This window comes from Clinocottus analis, unplaced genomic scaffold, assembly GCF_023055335.1.
Source record: "Clinocottus analis isolate CAN_PGR_092001 unplaced genomic scaffold, fCliAna1.0.p SCAF_4, whole genome shotgun sequence".
NCBI lineage: Eukaryota > Metazoa > Chordata > Actinopteri > Perciformes > Cottidae > Clinocottus > Clinocottus analis.
The window spans coordinates 10,102,433-10,122,939 of record NW_027176153.1 but is presented as its reverse complement, the minus strand read 5'-3'; the positions used below and the strand labels follow the sequence as shown (position 1 = coordinate 10,122,939).

Genomic DNA, 20,507 nt, shown 5'->3' with positions numbered 1-20,507 from the left:
TGCGTTGAAAAGACGACACGCTGGGAAGTGGAGCATGCCACTAAACAATAAATTGTGTGTCGCCTCTGGTGATTTAATAATAATTCTAAAGCTTCTTTTGCCAAGCACCCAACAATATTAGCTAACTAGCTTAGCTGGGCACCAGACATACTGTCACAGGTTTTAAACAGGCTTTCTGGCTGATGTTAATTAAGCTTCAATAATGGATCAATTTGTAGCGGCCAGATTTTCAGCCCTCTGTCCTCGACGCAGCGCAACCTGCTACCACAGACCTGATGGTCTTTCAGTTCTAATTATGACAACGGAAGAATCCAACATTAAACACATTCTTAAGCCCAGCCAGCAGCCGTGTTACGAATGACTCGATACTTCATCCTAAAGTGTGTGTTTTGTTGAGCAAGCTGCTGAATTACTGAGCTTTTATTGCATTTTTTTGGGCTTGTTTTGGAAATGGCTTCACTTTCCATTTCTATTTAAATGCATTTCTGGCTAGTTAAACAAGATGCCATCGAACCAGGAGGTTAGCCCGTCTGGCGCGTTAACAATCTAAATGTTGAACAGATTTTATTGTCAGTAAGGATTAAAATCGAAAAAAGATATTTCATTCTCATTTTCCTGTTATTTTACAAATGTTGCTCTGTGGAAAACACCTTCACGCTGCCAAATATAAAGATTTTCTTTCTTTTTTTTTGCATTGTTTTTGGGCTGGAAATCACTTCTTTTAATACTTTTTTTATAATTGCTGTAAAGCTGCTGCCAATGAGATTAAACTCTGTGTACACATCTGGGCAGGGAGTGTTGACACTGATGGTAGCTTCACAGCAATGTGGGCGGGGGAGAGGGGGCTGCATATGATTAGTGAACAGACACAGTGTGTTACAAAGCTTATATTACAAGCAAACAGCGTAAACAACTAATTAAAATGGAAGCAGATTTGAAAAAAAAAGGGAAAATATAATCAATTATCCTTTTTCTTTTTCTTAAAGGTCTCCAAACTATTCTTCTATCAAACAACCGTCTGCTTCTCTCTGCAGCTGAGGTCAAGAAATAGTACAACAGATCTGAAGAAACTTTCCTCTGGCTTAATCTCCTTTCAACATCACCTTTTTGGCTCATTTAGAGTCAATAATAATTGTGTGCAAGTGTGGGAGCAGAAGCTGGCAGCCGCCACATAAACCCTCTCCCTGCAGCCCGCAGCCCCTTATCACGGTGGCCATCAAGCTTCATGCGGTTACAGTGTGATGTGGTGGCATGGCAACAACGGGCCGCGGAGCAGGAGAGAGTCGGGGAGCAGATTAGAGTGAGAGCTAGGAGACGAGCAGGAGAACGCACATAATCCTCCTGTGTACAGTGTGCAGACTAAAGCTGCACAACAGTGACACACAGACGCACAAAAAAAAGAAGAAAGGAAATATGTGAAATATAGGATGAAATAGACTGAGGAAAAAAAGTTGTTGCAGAGTGAGAAAACTGCTCAGTGAATTAAAACAAACGAGAATAACACTGGCAAACACGTCATGCTGCAGCAACGATGCGGCCGCCATCTGGGCCAATCAGGCGATCAATTCTTGGGTAAGTCACATACATCAAACTTTATTCGCTGCGGGGCTTAGGTAAGCTTGTCGGTATGTCATTATGGAAGTGCGAATGCTAGCAGGATGACAAGGCAGATAAAAAATATTTGTCCAATTGTCTCCTTAAAGCCACCAGCTGCAGACTGTCGTCCCGAAAGGCTCCAATCACACGCAAGCCTTGGATTTCTGGTTTCTGTTCGTTACAGGAAACTGCAAAGAGATTCAAATCCTCAAGCTTTTGCTGGTGATTATAATTGTGCCGATGAGTTTCTACAACTTCAGCTCGCTGCAGAAACTTGGCTGCCTACACTCTCAAAGGTCAAACTGCAAACCCGGTCGAACAGCAGTGTAGCAGTGTGTGAAGCGGACCACTCCGCTAATACAAAAACAAAGCTTATGGTCGCGCACGCAAGCCTATGATCCTTGCTGCTCGAGTGGGATTGAAAATGGTGCAAAATCCAGTGTGACATACAGTAAAGTGATGGCCTTTGGAGTTAAATTGTAACACAGGAGTCGCTGTGCGCCCAATTCCACATCAGTCAAACCGGCTGGGTAGCAGGGAATGTTCATCAAGGTTTCCGTTATAACTTGTAATCCCCCCACACCACCGGCGTGCCAATCACTATAACTGGCAGTGGAAGTGTTTGAAAAACGTGTTAAGACGTGGAACTTAAGATGTAGGTTTTCGTTTCAAATCCAGGCTGCGGCACCTGAGATCCTCGCACGTGACGAATGAGTGAACAGATGCGCAAACAGGCAGATCCATTACTGCCCACTGGCTTACTTCAGAACAGAAGGTCGAGCAGGGGCAGCGGCTTTGGGCAAAACAAACGCTGTGTCCCACATCACAGTGATACTAAAAAGTTGCGGCTGCATAACCTTCACAGTAGTTTGAAGCCGCATTGAACGAACAGGAAATTAAAAGGATGGAACCACTTGGAGACAGATTGACAGCTATATAGGCCGATCCCAATAAGAGCATTTAGGAAAATTGTCAAGAGTTCGGGAGGCTAATTCAACTGGAGTTTTGTAATTGCCTCCGCAGCTGGATCCGTTTTCTCCTGTCTGTCTTCCTTGGCATATGATTGCGCAGTTGACACTGCATGTTTGTTTGCTGTTGTCTTGGCCAGGGGTTCCATGGAAAAGATTGTGTGATCTCGATGGGGTGGTTCAATAAAGGGCTAATTATAATACTTAGACGCAGTCAGAGTGTGTCATTTGGAAATGGGTCACATCTGAAGTCTGAAAGGAAATTAATTGAGGCAATAAATCTATTTGACTGCTGTCCATGGTGCTGTCTGGAAAGCAACTAGCACATGTAGTCAAGAACTGTACGGAAGTACAATTTTAAAGTACTTCAACGTCACTATTTTACATTTTATGCTACTTAACACTTCTACTCTACGACACAAATAAGGGAAATATTACAACTTTGACTCCGTTTCTCTGACAGATTTAGTTGCTTTACAGATTCAGATGATGTGGTTACAGGCGATACACTCTCGATGTTACACTTACAGTATCTCTCACTGATTTCACCCACCAAAAAAACATCTGAATTTATTATCAGCCTTTATTGCACAAAGATGCACGATGTGGAACAGACTGTGAAGTTTCCCCAATGAATCATAACTTTAAGAGAGGAAAGTTCTTCATTATCCTTGCAAACAATTTCACTTTCCAAGTTAAATTAGCTTTCTCTGAACCTTACGCACACTTCTGTACTTGTTTCCATTATTTTTTGCCTTTATTAGATGGTGAGAGTGTAATTAGAGCCATGGGGAGTGAGAGAGCACAGTCAAAAAAGATCCCCCACCGGATCTGAACAATGCGGTTATGTGCATCACACTTTCTATCTCTCTATCTCTTTTCAAATCGCTCTGAGCAAGAGCTCCATATAAAACTAGAATCCTGTGAATTGACAGAAATGGTGTGCAGGATTTCCACTTTGAGACACTGCTGAGAGTTGATTTATCTTTTTATGTGTCTTGATATTGGTGCATTACCCACATCCGGGTGAATGCACATTAGTATTTTTCCAGTGTGGAGTTCAAGGCCACACCAATTTCTCCCAGATATTTGAGTTTTTCTGTCCTCCAAATCAGGGGACAGAAAAGGAAATAACAACTTGATATTCTCTGGGGAAAGGAAAAGCATCCACATAGCAAAGAATTCTCTAAACCTTGAACAGAATAAGTTAATAGCATAATTAAATGACTCACTAACTATAACAAAAGAGGAATATTCATATTGAGATACTGAAAACCAAACCAGGTGTCACATCGACCAGTAGGTCTAAAGACATCTGATGGGCTGAAGGTGGAGAATAGCAAGATCCCAGAGATCCTAACACACAACCTCAGGAGAGAGTTCCTCGCCCTTCATTACGCACTACAGTCAGTCCACGTCGATGGTCCAACTTCCATTAAAGGTCACAATAACCACACATCTCAGAAAGGCAGAAACACACTGCCGCTGCTGCAGTGAATGAGTTGTATTAAATTGACCCAGAGGACAGTGAGCCCTTGCTGTGCTAATACCTACTGGAAAACATTAGAAAGCAAAGCCTCAGTGAGGGACACAAATGAATAAACATGTCTCCAAGTCAGTAAATTTGGTTTATGTGCTAAGAAGGACAAAAAGGGGAATTTATGGGAAATCACATCAAAAGCAAAAGTGTTACTGAATACACCTTCAGACGAAAGGTCAGAGAGGATATATGGCAGCGTTGGACCCATGCAGAAGTTCCACTTTAAAGCCTCGTAATGATGGACACCGTTTTTCAGCTGTCAGCAGAAAGCCCTTAAAACGTGCCAGCGAGCAACAGGTTGCATCTTTAATGCACCGGCTATTAATGTAGTGTAGGGTGTGGCGCGGCGGGAAGCCAGTAATAATCAATTTCCTGCTGCTGTAATCAGAGCTCTCTGTAAGTTAATTAGCATCTGTTGAGTGTTGCGGAGAGGCGTCTGCAGAGTGGGAGCGGTGGTTAAAAAAAAATGTGGCGAGCGTGACAGTCTCATGTCAGGGCTATTAGATTAAGGCTAACATGAGTCATTGGGTGATGGAACTAATGGTGCATCTGACATGTGATTCTGTGAGATCCAATCAGCAGCAGAGATGGACTTAGTCTCATCTGTCTTATCGCCCTCGTCTCGATACCGTCCAATGACACAGGGAGGGGGGCGCCGAAGTATCAAACCTTATCTTAGAAAGTGCATGAACGTTCTCCTTTGCAAAGGATCTTTAGTGAGCTGGAGTATATTAAAAAAAATCTCCACGTGAAGAGGCACAGAGCGCCGACTAATTTGCTGCTGACTGCAGGGGGTCTAACGCAGACAGTCGATCACATGGTTGGGAGTCAAACAGTCGAAAGGGCATCCAAAAGGCTCTCTCTCAATCTAACCTTTTGCAACCAAACCACCTCCGCACTATCGAGGTTCCCCTCCATTCTGGAGCCTTTATTAATGCTCATTGTCATCCAATCAAAAATGTGTTTCACAATGATGCGACACCCATTTTCAACTTCCCAACTGATCATACAAATCCTTGTATTCTGTGGGTATTCTTCACGTTCTTCATGTCTAATGTAAAATTCACTTTAGCGTGGTCAGTACAACACAGCTATGCTTGCTTCTCAAGGAAAGCGAGTCACACGCCTGCACGCTTCAACACCCACACCTGTTTGTCAGTATATTGACATTAGGGAAGCAGACTGGCCGTTGCACGTTCCAGCCTTGTGAGAAATGAGGAGGAAATGAGATTATCCTCCTCTTAGACAAGTTAAAGCCAAATAAATTTTACTTTGCTTGTGATATGTTGATGATGGAAAACCGCTGAACCTCCGGTCGTTCGGGGTGTTGTTTTCGGGCGGTCAACCTGCGTGTTGACTGGAGGACTCCCCGCTATCGCGATTGCAGCGTTTGTCACTTTACTTGTGATCAAAGGAAACATATTACAAGAAAAACTGAATTCTTCCGGAGGCTACAGCAGGCATCCAATAACTGATGCACGCTAACAACTATACTGTAACACCAGCAGAGAATTGGTTTTGCTTTTGTTACAATAGACATTATTCATGATGTGGCATGTGACATTTAAATATGTCACAGGAGGCAAAGCACAGGTGCAGTTAATGAAGCCTGGCGTTGGTTCGGGCAAAGCGCTGACGTAGTGCTTCTCTCGGCCGATTAGCAACAGCCGTTTACGGCATCCAATCATACTGCGGCAGGAGTTCAGCACTGGTATCGCAACGTGAATCTTATTGATGTTACTTTCACGACCATGCCGGCAAAGTTTGCCGCTGCACCCTCCCAACCTCCGCCTTAAGTGGTACTTGTGTTGTCGATGAGACTTAATGGTCATGCGTGTGTTTATTACGGGGGGGATTAGCGGGCTATAAATGGCCTTTGCTAACGTAAGTGTCTCTGACTGAAACGACATGAATAACAACTACACTGCCTTCACGTGTGCCAGATGAAAGGCCTCGGTGTGGTGCGTGCTGGTTCACTGGAAGGGGCCCGTACGAGAATGGATCCATCAATAATGCTAATAGTTACACCTGTGCTTTTCCTGTTAGGATTTTTCATGATGTTCCGGTTATGTCAAAATGTCCGCCGTGAAAACGGCCCGTGTGTTCTGTTGCAGCAGCGTTAATGAGTCCACATGACATCACTTGTCACGACCACTGTTTATTGCGTGTATTTTTAGTCACTGCTGTATTTCAATCTAATGATGTTTACTATTTATTTTTGTGTTAATCTTGTTTATAATCTTTCATATTAGTCTCCTACTGGGACCGGTCTGTTGTTTGTATTAGTATGTTATCACCACTGCGTCAAAAATAAAGTCACGAGTAAAGCACTCGTGCAGCGTTCTTTGAGTCAGATCTTACTTCAAACAAAATAAATGCTCAGAGAGCGACTCTAGTTTGCATGAGGTGTATTAGGGCCATTGTGTGGAAAACATTTCTTTACAGAGAGGGGGGTACTATTCTGAGAAAAAAACTGACGTTTACAAGAAAAAAAACTATGAATATACGAATATTTGTTGAGATTAAAGTGGGAAATTTAAGAGAATGAAAACTTTACCTGGAAAAAAAACTTATATTCTCTGAGATTACAAAGGTCACTATTTACAGGGGAATATTCTTTTAGTTCAGGAACCACATTGCTTCACTTTGCAAGGTTGGATCAACCTCAACACGCCACGGACAGCAGCGTGAAACACTGCGGTAACATGAGCCGCTGCAATATATAAGATACTTATATGGTAAATAACACACAAAGAGCAATTGGATTTTTGAGATAATTACTTTTTTTCTTGTAAATGTACAACTTTAATCCCGTACTATTCTATGTTTATTTCTCAGAATATTCCCCTCTTCTTCTGGTTCTGCAATTAGATTTTAGATTTTAATCTTTTTCCTACAATGGCTCCAATTAGCCAGTTTAAACACCACTGCTGTGCCAGTAATAAAGTGGTCTAAGGCACGGAGTAATGCAGTGGACCCCATAAAAACAAACATTAAAGCGTTCTGACCCACTGCCAGACTGTTGTTGTTTATTTGGCAATCAATAAAACGGTCACTACAGGTGACACAACGACGCCTATCATGGGAATGGGTTGTACTTCAATGAGTGAATTAAACTATAGTAAACTGAAACTGTTTCTAAGGACCAGCTGAGGATCCAATTATCTTCACTTCAACATGTATTAAGCGCATGTGGGGAAGGTCATTGAACTCACCGTCTACACACGCCGGCCTCGCCCTCGTGGTGCCGGCGATCTGGCCTCTCCGGCAGGCGCAGCGGGCCGTCTGCCTGGCGATGGTCCGTCTGGGGACGCTGCTGTCTCTGTTTAGCATCACTATCTCGCAGGTTCCCACCGCCAACTGGCCTGTCGAGGAACAAAGTGCGTCACATTAGCATAATGAGAGCGTAATGAACATATTGCAAAGGAGAAGCTGGTCCACAAAAGGTACGGCAACAGGCAGCCTGGGGAGAGAGGGCCATGCGGTCTGCATGGAGCTCTCATTTAAAATCTCAAATGGAAAAATGAGGAAGTGATTTCCTAGCTTTACAGGCGGCAGGCTGCAGGGCTTCTTCAGTTTTACACAGCATGGCTGGCTCTCATAACGATCCCGTGGAAAACAAAGATCCTTCCAATAATCTAAAAAAAAAGGACATTTTCTATTTCGTTAGTCATGACTGCAAGTTAACAAGCCTGCCAGTCTAAAGCTTCATGAAAGTGGTGAAACGTGGACCGGTGGCTGAAATTTATGTGTGACTGACTCGGTTGACGTGACAGCGGCTGCTGGGCCCTGTGGTCCCACTACGGACCAATTTACAAGTCTACTGAAACGGCAAATGGACAGAATGTCTTAAAGTCATGAGCACCTTTGCTCAGAAAGCACTGTGGTGGGAGCGTGCGTGCTATTCTTACATTTCAATCCAAGCAGCATTAGAAATTACCGCAGAGTTCTGCAGGCATTTCAAATTGATGGATGACTTCATGGCCAAAGACCTGTGGCTCCGCAGGTTTTTATTTTTATTTTTTTGTCAGTTTGTCTGAATTTGATCTCGAAATGAATAAAAATGTACAAAAACTGGGGAAACTGACAAATCAAGAGTGTGTTTTCGCTGCATATGTACTGCTCGCGAGTGGGCAATTATAAACACAAGTTCTGAATCTTGATTATTTCACGTCAAGGGAGTTCAAAAGAATGATAAAGTTATCGTGATGCAGTGAACACGATTCCAATTTGAATGAAGCTCATTTTGAATATAGGGTGACTTTGTAATGCCGACAGATGAATTTCTAGCAGCAAAGTGCCGCTCACAGCAGCACACCTGTCTCAAATTATCGTCAAGGTGAAGCGCTCTGTGCCCAGAATCGCAGCTGTAGCCAACGCACGGCTCTGACGATCATTTCTGATGAGTCACACTTTCCAACAGCCACGGGCGAACAAAAGAAGAGCTAAAACAATGATGTTTTCAACATGGAGATTTATTAAAATGAACCCTCTGCATGGCGTAACGTCGTCTCATTGAACACTTAATGTCGAGGCAGCAGTTTTGTTTGGGTAAATTATTTGGAAACCCGGGGGGGGAACATATTTAATTGTCTTTTATTGAGGCCTTCCTGGTGTGTTTGGGGGAATTATTATATGTTAATAGTCTTGTGTTTTAGAGATAAACCAGCTTTAATCACAGTAAATTGCTCGAGAGTGTCTGCTGCTTTTTTTTAAAAAAACACATTTGAAAGAACCAATTCAATACATGTAGATGACTCATTTTAGGTTCCACCTTTTGTCATTTCAAATCAGAGGAAAGTTTCGCCTCAAATGGTATCTGGAAAAAAAAAAAAGCAATAACCTGCTAAACTATTTTTACATGAGAGTGCATCAACTCACAGCACATTCCTTAATAAAGGCCAAATAAATGCTTGTAAGGTTAAAGAATTATACCAACTTATCTGGGTTTATAGTAAAGCTCAGAAACTTACTTCACTTTTCTAATAGTCTGGAAAAATGTAAAATACCTTCTTCCTTCTCAGACAGCTGCCAGTGAAAGGCATTCAGGCACATACGGAAATGAAATCAGCTCAGCGAGGGGAGATTAGAGAAGAGTCTGTGCTGTTTCTTGTAAGGTCAACCCCTGGCGTTCACCAACCATCACTCCTTAACACTGCTGTTTCCAGTCTCTTCCCAACACCCTCGAAGGTTCATTAAGCTAGACGCTAACTGCGCCATAGAAGGAAATGACTGTAACAATGGCAAAGGTTGAAGGGGTTGTTGATCAACACAAATGACTCATAAAATTGCCTTAGCGGGCACCGAGACGTTTCAGATGCTACTAGTTTCAGAGCAAGGCACCGTGGAAATATTTCAGATGATAAATGTGGTTTTGTTTGATTATGGTGACCGTGCGACCTTTCGTTTAGCGGCATCATAAGGTCAGAATGTCTCCTCGCCGAGGAGAGAATGGATCCCGCTTATTTTTGTAATCCTGTGACCTTTTTCTTTAGTGTCATTGGCCAACGCTCTAGTCCATACCAAGGCTTAACATCAGGATACCCAGAGGAGGGATCCTGATGTTGTCGGCAACACCATTGACCTTTTCGCCGAGCACCACAATCGGGTCAAATTTTGCCATTTGCTCACAGGAGCTCGATCGAAATAATCACACTGGCGTGAAATGACACCCTGACGTCCCCCAGAGGATGGACCATTTCCACTTTCAGCGCTCTCCTCCAGCTCCACCGCCTCAACGCTGCCACCTCTACAGGCTGAAGGCTGGCCAGGCTCAAGACTTATGTCCAAATGTGTTTCCCCTGTCAGTAACTCCACAAGCCCCAGCTAACAGGACGAATCTGCATCTCACCTAATGGATTGGTGGATGGGTTGTTTCTCAGTGACAGCCACTTTTTCTGATTTAGGTTGATAAGATTAGTGTGTTTTTTTCATGAAATTATTACCCAGACCAGTCTCGGGAGTCATAAAACACAATCACCTCTAAGAAGAATTGCTATGCACGTTTCCTTTCAAAGCATCAGCCACGCTGCACTCCCCACCCACCACCACCACCACCCAGCACTCTATTTTCTGCCGAGGCGAGTCCCTGTGTGCTTGGGGGACAGAGGTGCCATCAGATATTTCAACACTGAACAGATGAATGGGCTTCATGCGAAATAGAAAAAGCTCGAAGGAGGCGAATAGTAAGAAGGCGGGGTGGCGGCTTTGTAAAGTGCCCGTCAGCCACTGCCAGCGCTCCATCATATGTCCAGGAGTTAATCCATGTGACAGGCGGTTCGTGTCACTCGGCAGCGTGAAGACGCCTTGGCCTCGTCTCCATTTCACATAATGATATGCACATACGGCGGCGAGGAGCTCGCCGGGTGAAGGATTGCCGCCGAGGCCTTCGGATCCCGTCAGACATCTAGAGGGCTACAGGAAGCCGATACGGAGCACAGAGACCGTCTCTCAGCGCTGACTGGCAGCCTGATGACCTTATCACTGAATCACAACAACATGCAAGTGCAGAGCAGCGGCGTGCCCGCACATGGGGTTCAAACACACATACACACACACACACACACAAACACACACACACACAAACACACACACAGCTCGGAGCAAAGACGCAAAGGCTGTGCTCTACATATCGGAGCTTTGATCAGACACGCTGCAGATCACAAACCAGGAGCACAAATATCTCAGTATCTCTCCCTGAAATAGGCTGCCAGGAGTCCACGCTCGCTTTCACAATGTTCCCCTGATTCAATGTGCGTCATTGTTGGGCTGAGAACTGGTGCTGCATGACGAGGTTATTAAACCGTGGATGCATCGCGCCGGCTGGCCTCGGCCACGTCGAGCGACTATGTATAAAATGGCTAATTATCTTTCCTGTTAACATCGCAGTCCAGTCCCTGTTTACACTTATCAAATAAAACATTCACTTTGTTCTGGCTTATCTTCTTTTTTTTCCCCTTGTTTGTGTCTTTAATTAAGACTGTGCAGGTACATCAGTGGTTAGTCCTGACTGAAAAAATACCGTTATCAGATGAAACAGACCAACACATCAGACACAGGGCCCCGCACGGCTGGCATATTCAACTGAAACCAGATTGGGAGCGCCGAGAGAGCCTCTGCTTCTTCTCTGCTTCTCCTCAGGGAATTTGCCATAAAATTATATGACAGGCTGCACTGAACGAACTATGACAAGGATTCCATTTCCATATTAAAACAATCTCCCGTTTATAGATTGTAATTACTCGCGGGCTTCTTAAGATGGAAGTGAGGTTTTTACAATGCTTTTATTGGAAAGGGACGGCTCTGCAAACCACAGATTCAAACTGTATTTATTAAAAATTCCACTTCATGTAAAGCAAGTTCAGTTAATTATTCATGACAATACGTATTGTCTTTGTTATTATTCCCACGTAAAGACACATCTATATAGTGCAGCTTGGCTCAAACGTCCTGGCATCGAATCTAACCTGCTTTTCTGTCCCCGAGAGAGTCAATCAGACTGAACACTACACTGGTATTATACAATAATAAGACTGATTGTATCCATTCCATTGTATGTTCCTTTTGTGATAGACGTGCCGTTCTCAAACTGCCAACAAAGCGTGAGCTAAGATTTTACCAACGTGCACCAAATCAGATGTGAATTCATTTTTTATGCACAATTTAAAGAACCATATGAGACGTCATACTCATTAACGGCGCGGGCAATCAGTCAAGATTGATTTTATTTTTTGATCTTGGGGCCAAAAAGATACCATCATCCTGCTCAGATTTCCAACCTGACTGGAGCAAAGCGCGTTACAAAACCTCTTTTTCTAAGGCATAACGACGGCGGTGGAGAGGCCATAGGAGGCGCAATTCAGGGTTGAGTGTCCCGCTCACAGACACTTCCAGATGTGTACGCGAGGAGCCGAAATGAGACAAAAAAAGAACTTAGCGATTTATCGCCTGCCTGTGCTTCAGGGGGGGGGAGAGCAGCAAATCCTCCCATTTGACAAGCTGGGAAAAAAACAAGGATGGGCCTCATGCAAGAGCCACTCTTACACACAGATTTGTTCTGAAGCGGAACAAGTGATTTATGAGAATGTGTTGTGTTCACCAGTTTTCTCTTATTTAGATTCTTCTCCTCGCCGCCGACAAAATTGCATTCAGACCTTGCGTACGAGTCGAGTAAAGACAGTCGTCCCTTCTCCGCAGGACCCGTAGCACTTGTTTGCCTGAAACATTGCAATGCCTTAATCTGAATGAATTTGCATGCTGGAGTAAAAAAAAAGTAATGAATGTAAAATGAACATCCTATTCTCCAGGATGTGGAGTTCATGCTTCTTAATTGCAACTCCAAAAACAGAGGCGGTGTCAAGTAGAGTAGACGTTACCTCCTCATGAAACAGGTGCTATTCCTCAAATTAAAATGAGCAATTAAGAATTGTGACATTTGTGCAGTGGACCACTCTTATAAGTGAAAGAAGAGATTTAGGTTATGAATGTGTGTTGCAGCTAATCACTTTGTTCGCCGAAGGTTGATGGGCAGATACTGGCAAAATGTTGTTGTAGTTTCACCCCCAACAAGAACATCAGTGTTCTTGCACGAGGCCCATTGTTTGGATTTCTCACTCATTGACTGAAACAGTTAATAGATCATCAAAATGATTCAACGTTTATGTATTGACTATCAACTAAATCTATTAATTATTTCAGCCTCACCTATGGCGTACATTAAGTTCACCAAGGTTGACCCCTACTTAAGTTGATATAATGCCATTACTCACAGTGTCACATGAGGCAAAAAGGAGCATTTTCAACATAACATTGTTTTATCAGTGATCTGGATTCATAATCTGCGGATGCTTTTGAGTTCATCTGCCGTGCTTGCGCCTAATCTCTCCCCTTCATGCCCGTTCAGACCTCACAGCTCTGTCTTCCGTTAACAACTCAGGACAAACAGCAGCCGTATTCCACTGAGCATATGTTAGTCAAGGTGGCCACCGCCTAGTGCATTTCATTGCCCCAACACCGTGAGGTAATGAGATGGACAGTAGGGGGAACGAAAAAGGACACCAGGTGAGAGAGGCAGATGTTGGAGTGACCCCGTGCTGTACACTTCCTGACATCGCCGTGATCCTCCGCTGCTGAACAAGTAGGGCAGCAGAGCAGTGGAGCGAAACACGCGCTTTATATCAATGTGCTCGGTTTTAAGGGGAATACCGCTGCTCGATTTCACATGCTACTGTACAGCGGTCCAATCAATATTTATACAAGTGAACAACTCTCTGCTGAAGTCGGAGGACCTGTAATGATACTGAAGTATGCAATTTAATCTGAAAGCTGACAGAAATGAATCAGGAACGACGGCAGCGGGACGTGTGGGAGCAGCGAGGGTGACTCCTGGAGATGAGTGGTATGTTATGCTATTGCGGGATGAGGCTCATTTGTCTGCGAGTAGTCAAGTAAGCGCCGAGTTGGCCCACAGTCGGTCCGCCAGTCATTGTTCTGAGGAGCAGCTCCGGCTCTCACTTGCTGATGACAATGCAGCTTGGAGTTTTCTGCTCCAGAAAGCTTTTCACAAATGCGTATACCTGCGCTGTAAGAAAATGTAGGATTTCTTTCAAAGCTGCACCAAGCATGCATTCGATGCAGTCACGAGCACCAGGGTGGCAGAACCCCCCCCCACACACACACACACACACACACACACACACACACACAGCCAAAACCAATTCAGACGATGGACGTGTGCTCTTTTTGTCCAAATGTAATTCTTGTGTCAGGTGTGTGCACTACTCCACCCATGAGGATGACAAATTGAAACTCCTCGTAGCAGCAGTAGGACGGCACTCCCTCTGGGGAGAAAGCCGGACTGGACCGTGTTGGATTGTTTCCTCTCTCACTGAAAAGCAGGAGCGTGCTGTTCAGTTTGCACGCGTCACTCTCCTGGACATCCAGGTCCTCGCAGTTCAATTTCGTCTTTAAACAGTTACCACTCTCCAGCGCTCAGCGCTGCCATTGTGCGACATTGCCGAGGGCGGCTTTAAAATAGAAAATATTCCCCGTACATGCACACAGTGCATTGGGGCTGACATTGAAATTTCGGACCCGGTCTGCGACATGCCTTGGACGGTACACATGACGGAGGTGGCTCTCTGATGGATTTCTGTTGCAGCGATGCAGCACGGTCTGGGCTGCAGAGATATTACGAGTACACTCAGACAATTGGTCGTGGATGAATACAGACTTGAGGCGTAAAGAGTGAATGTACAATATGGCTTGCAAAAGCAAACAGTAGCTCAGCTGAATGTGATGCGGAGAGCACGCTAATACCACAGTGACTCACTTTTGAATTGCAGAGCCCTCTAGGATACCCTGCTTCTTTAATGCAAGCCCAGAGAAAAAGAGTGAGCATCAGAAGACTAACTGTGAAGACCTCATAGGGTACAGTAATGCATGATTACGTGAACTGCTGTTTTAATATTCAAGCACAGCCCTCTCTAAATATGTTCATGACAGACATCGGGTGGAAAACAGATAAGGACACAAGACTGAAGGAACATAACTCAAATCGTTTACACCACTCTGCCAAGGATGGAGCAGTTTAAAGCCCAGAGCTTTCCGCAGAGAAAATAACAATGCAGAAAAACACAGAGCGGTGCACTACACTCAACCACAAGGGAGGTCAAAGCTGAAGGCTAGAAAGAATTCATAATCAGGGAGCTATGAAATATGAGCTTTGTGTGCTGCCAAATTGATTTAGCTGTAAAAAATAATTTGTATTTTTGTTCCATAAAGATGCTGATACTTTTACAGCTCCGCCGCCTATAGAAGACCTCAGTGATTTGCTTCGAATGTAGAGCCAAGGTCATAATCAGGAGCGGGTCTCCTTTTGCATGCTTAATGCCGCCTTTAAAGAGGAATGGAAATCATCCTGTTCACTTCAAAAAGTCTGTAATTCTTTGCTACTCTGATTAGTTTAATGCTCGGATGGAGAGACTCTGCTCCCCGAGTTAAAAGAGAATGCCACCCAACGATTTTTGAAATTCATCATTCTGGTGAGGACTGGCTGTCTCCCACACAAGAGCTGATTTGTTAAAAAAAAAGAAAGAGAAATGGGAAATGTAACGCTGATGGCATCCAAATTATTAAGCAGGATGAAATCAGTCTGGTTTTGTGACTGGCATTTGGAGGGGAGACATCAGAGACGCATGGCCGAGCCCACAACGCAAAGAGCGGACCACCGTCATCAATGGAGCTCTGTACTGATTTTGAAGCCACAGTGACTCATGATCAAATTTAGCGACACCTGCTGTGAGACCCACCTCGTAAAATGTGTGCCGTCATGCATATCGACAGTTCGTGCTGCAGAGCAGGAAGACTGGATGGATTGTTGGAAATGTCCGCTTCTCACCATCCGGGATTTGTGTGTTCAGAAGCGGCGATTGAATTATCCACCAACAAATTAAAGTGACACGTTAATCACGACACGTGACGCGTGCTGTAAAAAGAGAAAAGCAGCACTGCTGACGGGTGCACTTAAACAACACCTCGTGTAGGATCGCTGTCGATGGGTTCAAGTCATCCAGCGTACTGTGTAGTATTAATGACACGATTTGCAAGTGATGCTCAACATTTCTAGGTTATTTGGAAAAAGCAGAGAAAGAGCTGTGCAGCATGAGAAGTAATAGCTGAGCAGACAAAGAGAACAGTGCCAACCACCAGAAACTAAGAGCTGCAGAAACAGGTTTTTTTTTTAGACACCGCAATAGCATCCGTTATTTCAGAACTGGAGAATATGTCTTCATGAAACAGGAGCGAAGAAGGGCACAGAATGCTTTTCTTGATGGAAAAGAGGTCTTTGCTCTTCGCCTGATTTGTTTTGACAAGAGTTGGATGGACAGATGGGTCATCCAATCACCTCCAAAGTATTTTCTGTGCCTGTTTTTTCCAAAGCGTTTCCAATGACTCTTTCTCAAATGACTCTGCGGAACAAACCATCCATTGAACCAAAAGAGGCTGAACTAAACTAAACTACAGGAAACTTCAGAGGTTATAATTACCCGTCGGTTTATCACATGGACTGTGTATATGAAGTGGATGTTGTCATCGTGATGTCACCCTTTGCCTTGTGAACTGCTGTTTGAAGCCTTGATTTTGGCATTTTGGTCGCCGCCATCTTGGATCACGGCTGTCGCCATCTTGGTTTGTTTTTAAACCAGTGAACCGAAGTGACCGAGACTGAGATGCCGTATACAACTCTATTTGACTCTAAATGGGACCATCATTCACGAAATTAACGCATCATGCTCTTTTGAAGAAGACTTGAAACTAGAGATTGAGACCATGAACGTATGTTTACAATGTTTACTGAGGTAATAAATCAATAGTGAAGTAGAGTCATTTTCTCATAGACTCCTGTACAACCAGATATCTATGTGCAACCAGAGGCAGCTATAGCCAGGGTTATTTTAAAAATATACATATTAGGAGCTTTAAACTAGTTTAAAAGGAAATCAGTGTAAAAAAAAAAACTCTTCTACTTCTTGACAAACTGTTTGACTGACAGATGATCTTTGGGAAGTGTAGTGCACACTGCAACAAAGAGTGCTTAATTAAGCCACAAATATGCTGAAATATTTTGAGGAGTGACACTTCTCAGACGTAAAATGGCCCCACGAGATCAGATTATTTTGGAAGGAAGAATTTATATGTTGAAGTTGAAGTTGAAGTTTCTTGAGCTGAGTTGGAGCAAAGGCCAACTGTCTGTTCACCTCCAACTTACAAATGTGGATCAAAAACGTCCATCCCCTCCCACACACGGACACGCGCGCACACACACACACACACACACACACACACAGCAATGTGTTTGACAAAGCAAGCAGGAGTTGCCACTGCTCTCTGACTGCACCACTGAACCGGAATGTGGTCCGGCGAGGAAATCCAGACATTTCCAAATTTATCGTCGAATAAACTGGCAACGCTCAGAGCGGCTGACAGGCCCATTCATCGTGGCGGCGCTGGCCCAATAGCGTACGCTTACAGGGCTGCTGCGCTTTGATTTCCTGTCCGAGCCGCCATGAAAGATGAGCTGCGGAGAGGGTGGGGGCGACGCACCACCACCACAAGGCTTCACCTCTCCGCCCACCGGTTCAACCACACGCGTTGCTGATCCCAACAGGGGCCACGGAGGGGGGAGGAGGAAGAGCTGGTCATGACGGTGATGAGTGATTGGACTCCACCAGTGGTGAGCAGTCATAAACACTAAACATGTAGATTATAAAGTAGCTGTTGAAATGATTCTGTGGTGGTCTGAACTACTCTAACAACAGCCATGACTGGTCACAGCTGCCAGTTTCAAAGGGGGGATTTTAGGGGGATTTGAAGATTACAAGTACGGATTAAAAAAATACTACATGCTTCATTCTTAAAATTCAGCTCAGGGCTGGAAGGAGGAGTGAGCGACACACAGAGAATGTCAAAGCTCAACTCATATCCAGAGGTTTTAACTAGGCCAAATCCAGCAGAAATCTATTTACTCGAGGAATATCAGGGTGCTAAAGTTCACAAGAGATTGATTGAACAATTTTGTACAATAATACTCTAATGAGATCACTTTCGGGTGAAACCGAGCCGATAATAAAGCTGAGGGGAAGAGCAGGGTTGCTGTTAACTCCTCCGATAATTTGCGGAGACTTGAGAGACGGTTCATGGGCGACAATAAGAGGCTGGTGAAAGCAGCACTTTGGGAGAAAACACTGCAAATGAGAGGCAAAGGGAGCACATTTCAGTGCACAGGCAGTTCATTTTTCACATCAGTGTCTACTTTTGTTCCCGGCAAGCTGCCAAAGACATTGATGTAGGCACTATCCCTCCTCCACAGCGGTAATTATGCTGCTGGCCAATGCTTGATTAAAAGATCTAATCAGAAAACTTGGTGTTCGACATCTCCCAACAAGTTCCAAAGCTTTAAGCCGGTTCTCGCCGGGTCTTTGATGCCACCAGAATCCAAAAATGTTTAGTCGTGGACAGCAGCCAAATGAAGTGCGGGGAAAACATCCTTTGGCTTTCTATTCTGTGTCAGGGTGGAGGTGTAATTGCACTAGCGGATGTATTATTCAAGAGGTAAGCATGGCATGGATGGATACAACCTTAACCCGAGTGAAATTATAAAAGCTTTAAAGGCAGGAGTCGGGCCTCCCCCTCTGTGTTGCTTCGTCACCTAAAGCTCAATTGTGGCAGCATTAAATCATCATTCCACAAGGAAGAAAATAGCCTGCATCAGAATCAGGAAAACCACAGGGTTAGTTTGACAACAAGGTTCTACATTATACCACTGGGACAATACGACCACTGGGCTAAATTACCAGGAATATAACATGAAAAATACGAATATTTAGTCCAATAATGTCACCGTAGGCTGGCTGTTGAGTAGCACGCACCCACGAAAGGAACATTATTACATCAGATTACAGAAATACCACAAGGTACAACAAGGTCATCATGAATTGACTGGCGATGAGCACAGACACACAAAGTCCCTGCAGGGGTCCTACACGAGACATTATGAGGATTTCTTCAAAGCATCACAGGGTCTGACCACACCATGTGCAGCTGCATCCTAATAAGAAGACCTCCGAGACAATGGTAGGGCTGACAAAGTAAGAAAAAAAGAACAGCTATAAGTGTCCTTACCCTCTCTAAGCAGATGGGAGTAGATGAGCCAGAGGAGCAGCAGGCAGCAGAGTGACGCACCTCCACCTGCGGAGAGCGTCTTCACTCCAGACTGCATCCTACACCTTGAGCTTTTTTTTTTTTTTTTTTTTTTTTTTTTTTTTTTTTGAAGATTATCCAAACTTTGAACGCTCGTGCCTCTCAGATGTCAAGCAGATCGACGGAAGAGTGGCTAATCCACTGGCGTCTCCACAGGCTGTCGTCGGCATCCATTTTGAGGTTATAAAAGGAGAGGGACCGATAGTAATCCCCCCTTGCTTTTCAAATTCCCTCGGTGAGCCGCATATCCATCCAGGCTGCACAGCGCGCACACACACACACAGACACACACACACATGCACACGTGTGCGCGCGCAGACCCATAAACACACACACACACACACACGTGTGTGCGCGCGCGGACCCACACACACCCACCCCACACACACGCACACACACACACACACACACACACACACACACACACACAGAGGGTACAATGTCACCAGATCTGGCCAAGTTTACGCAGCTGTGGTCTCAGGAGCTGAAATTCACTGGCAGGCTTCAGCAAAAAAAAAAAAAAAAACTGTTAGTGTGCAGTGAGCAGCAGCGGTCCCCCGCAGTTCTGGTCCTGATGCTGCTTGTAAATTCAGCCGCTCACATCATCCTGGACGCCGCTGCCAACCTTCTTCGCACTGTTATTATTCCCAACCAACTTCTGCCCCGAGCGCGGCTCTGCGCGCCTCTACAGAGGGACGCGCAAGTTCGCCCGGGCGGACATGACGAACATACCAATCAGCAACTTGCCCGACAACTCGACACTCCCGCGTCCGAAACCTTTTTTTTTTGTTGTTGTTGTTGTTGTTGTTGTTTGTGTGCTATGATTCTTTATCTTTTTTTCAACCAAACAGCTGAAGGTGCAGATGCGTCATGCGTGGCCACAGTATGCACTGCAGCTCCAGCCCAAATGTCACGTCAAAACAAGAGCGGCGGGTTCTCACGCAGCGCGCGCTGCCGCCGCCGGACAAAGCGCTCTCTGCGCGCGTCGACGGCGCAGTGAAGTTGGACACGCTTGTCACCTGTATGAGCCTTTGTGGAGGGCGCTGGGAAACTGTCAGTGGTAATGCCTTGCGCCTCGGGCTCGAGAAAAAATGAAGAAGGAAAAAAAAAATGGAATAAAGCTTCCCGTCCTCGCAAAGTCAGGAGTTTCTTACAGACGCGTGTGTGAACCCAGACTCAATCTGTCCCGGTTTGCTCCATTTGCAATGCAGGCGACGCCGAGGAAGAGGATTTCCTCCCTTCAGTCCGTGGAAGGAAGCACTGCTGCTGCACCCGGAGTTGCCTTGAGTTGCAATGTTTCCATCTGCACTCTCTCTCTCTTTCTCTCTCCCCTTCTCTCTCTCTCTCACACACACTCACTCACTCCCTCCCTCCCCACACATACACACAGTGCCCCAATTCCTTCTGCAAAGTGAGGTTGGGAAAAAAAACAAAAAACTTTGAGCTCCCAGGACATAAATCCCAAACTGTACACGATGATGCTCATTTATACAAAGTGAAATGTCCCACCCAGGCCCATGGAGACACAAGACAGCCCCCTCACCTCACATTCTGACTTCTTCTCCATGTTTGTATGCCCTCGTTCATGGGTGAAAAAACACCCTTGAGGACTGCATGGTCCTAGGACTACAGTTAACATTTAG

The 20,507-nt window shown here is 44.8% G+C and overlaps 1 protein-coding gene across 2 annotated transcripts in view; it reads right to left on the bottom strand.

The window, feature by feature from the left end:
• Positions 1-20,137, bottom strand: part of tafa5l (TAFA chemokine like family member 5, like) — a 38,051-nt gene extending 17,914 nt beyond the window's left edge. For both annotated transcript variants that reach the window (XM_068598653.1, XM_068598652.1), the window contains exons 1-2: positions 18,787-20,137; positions 7,320-7,469 (exon numbers count right to left, since the gene is read on the bottom strand). In XM_068598653.1, the coding sequence (XP_068454754.1) occupies positions 7,320-7,469; positions 18,787-18,883 (247 nt within the window). In that variant the 5' untranslated portion in view covers positions 18,884-20,137. The remainder of the gene's footprint in view (positions 1-7,319; positions 7,470-18,786) is intronic.
• Positions 20,138-20,507: the final 370 nt, after the last annotated feature.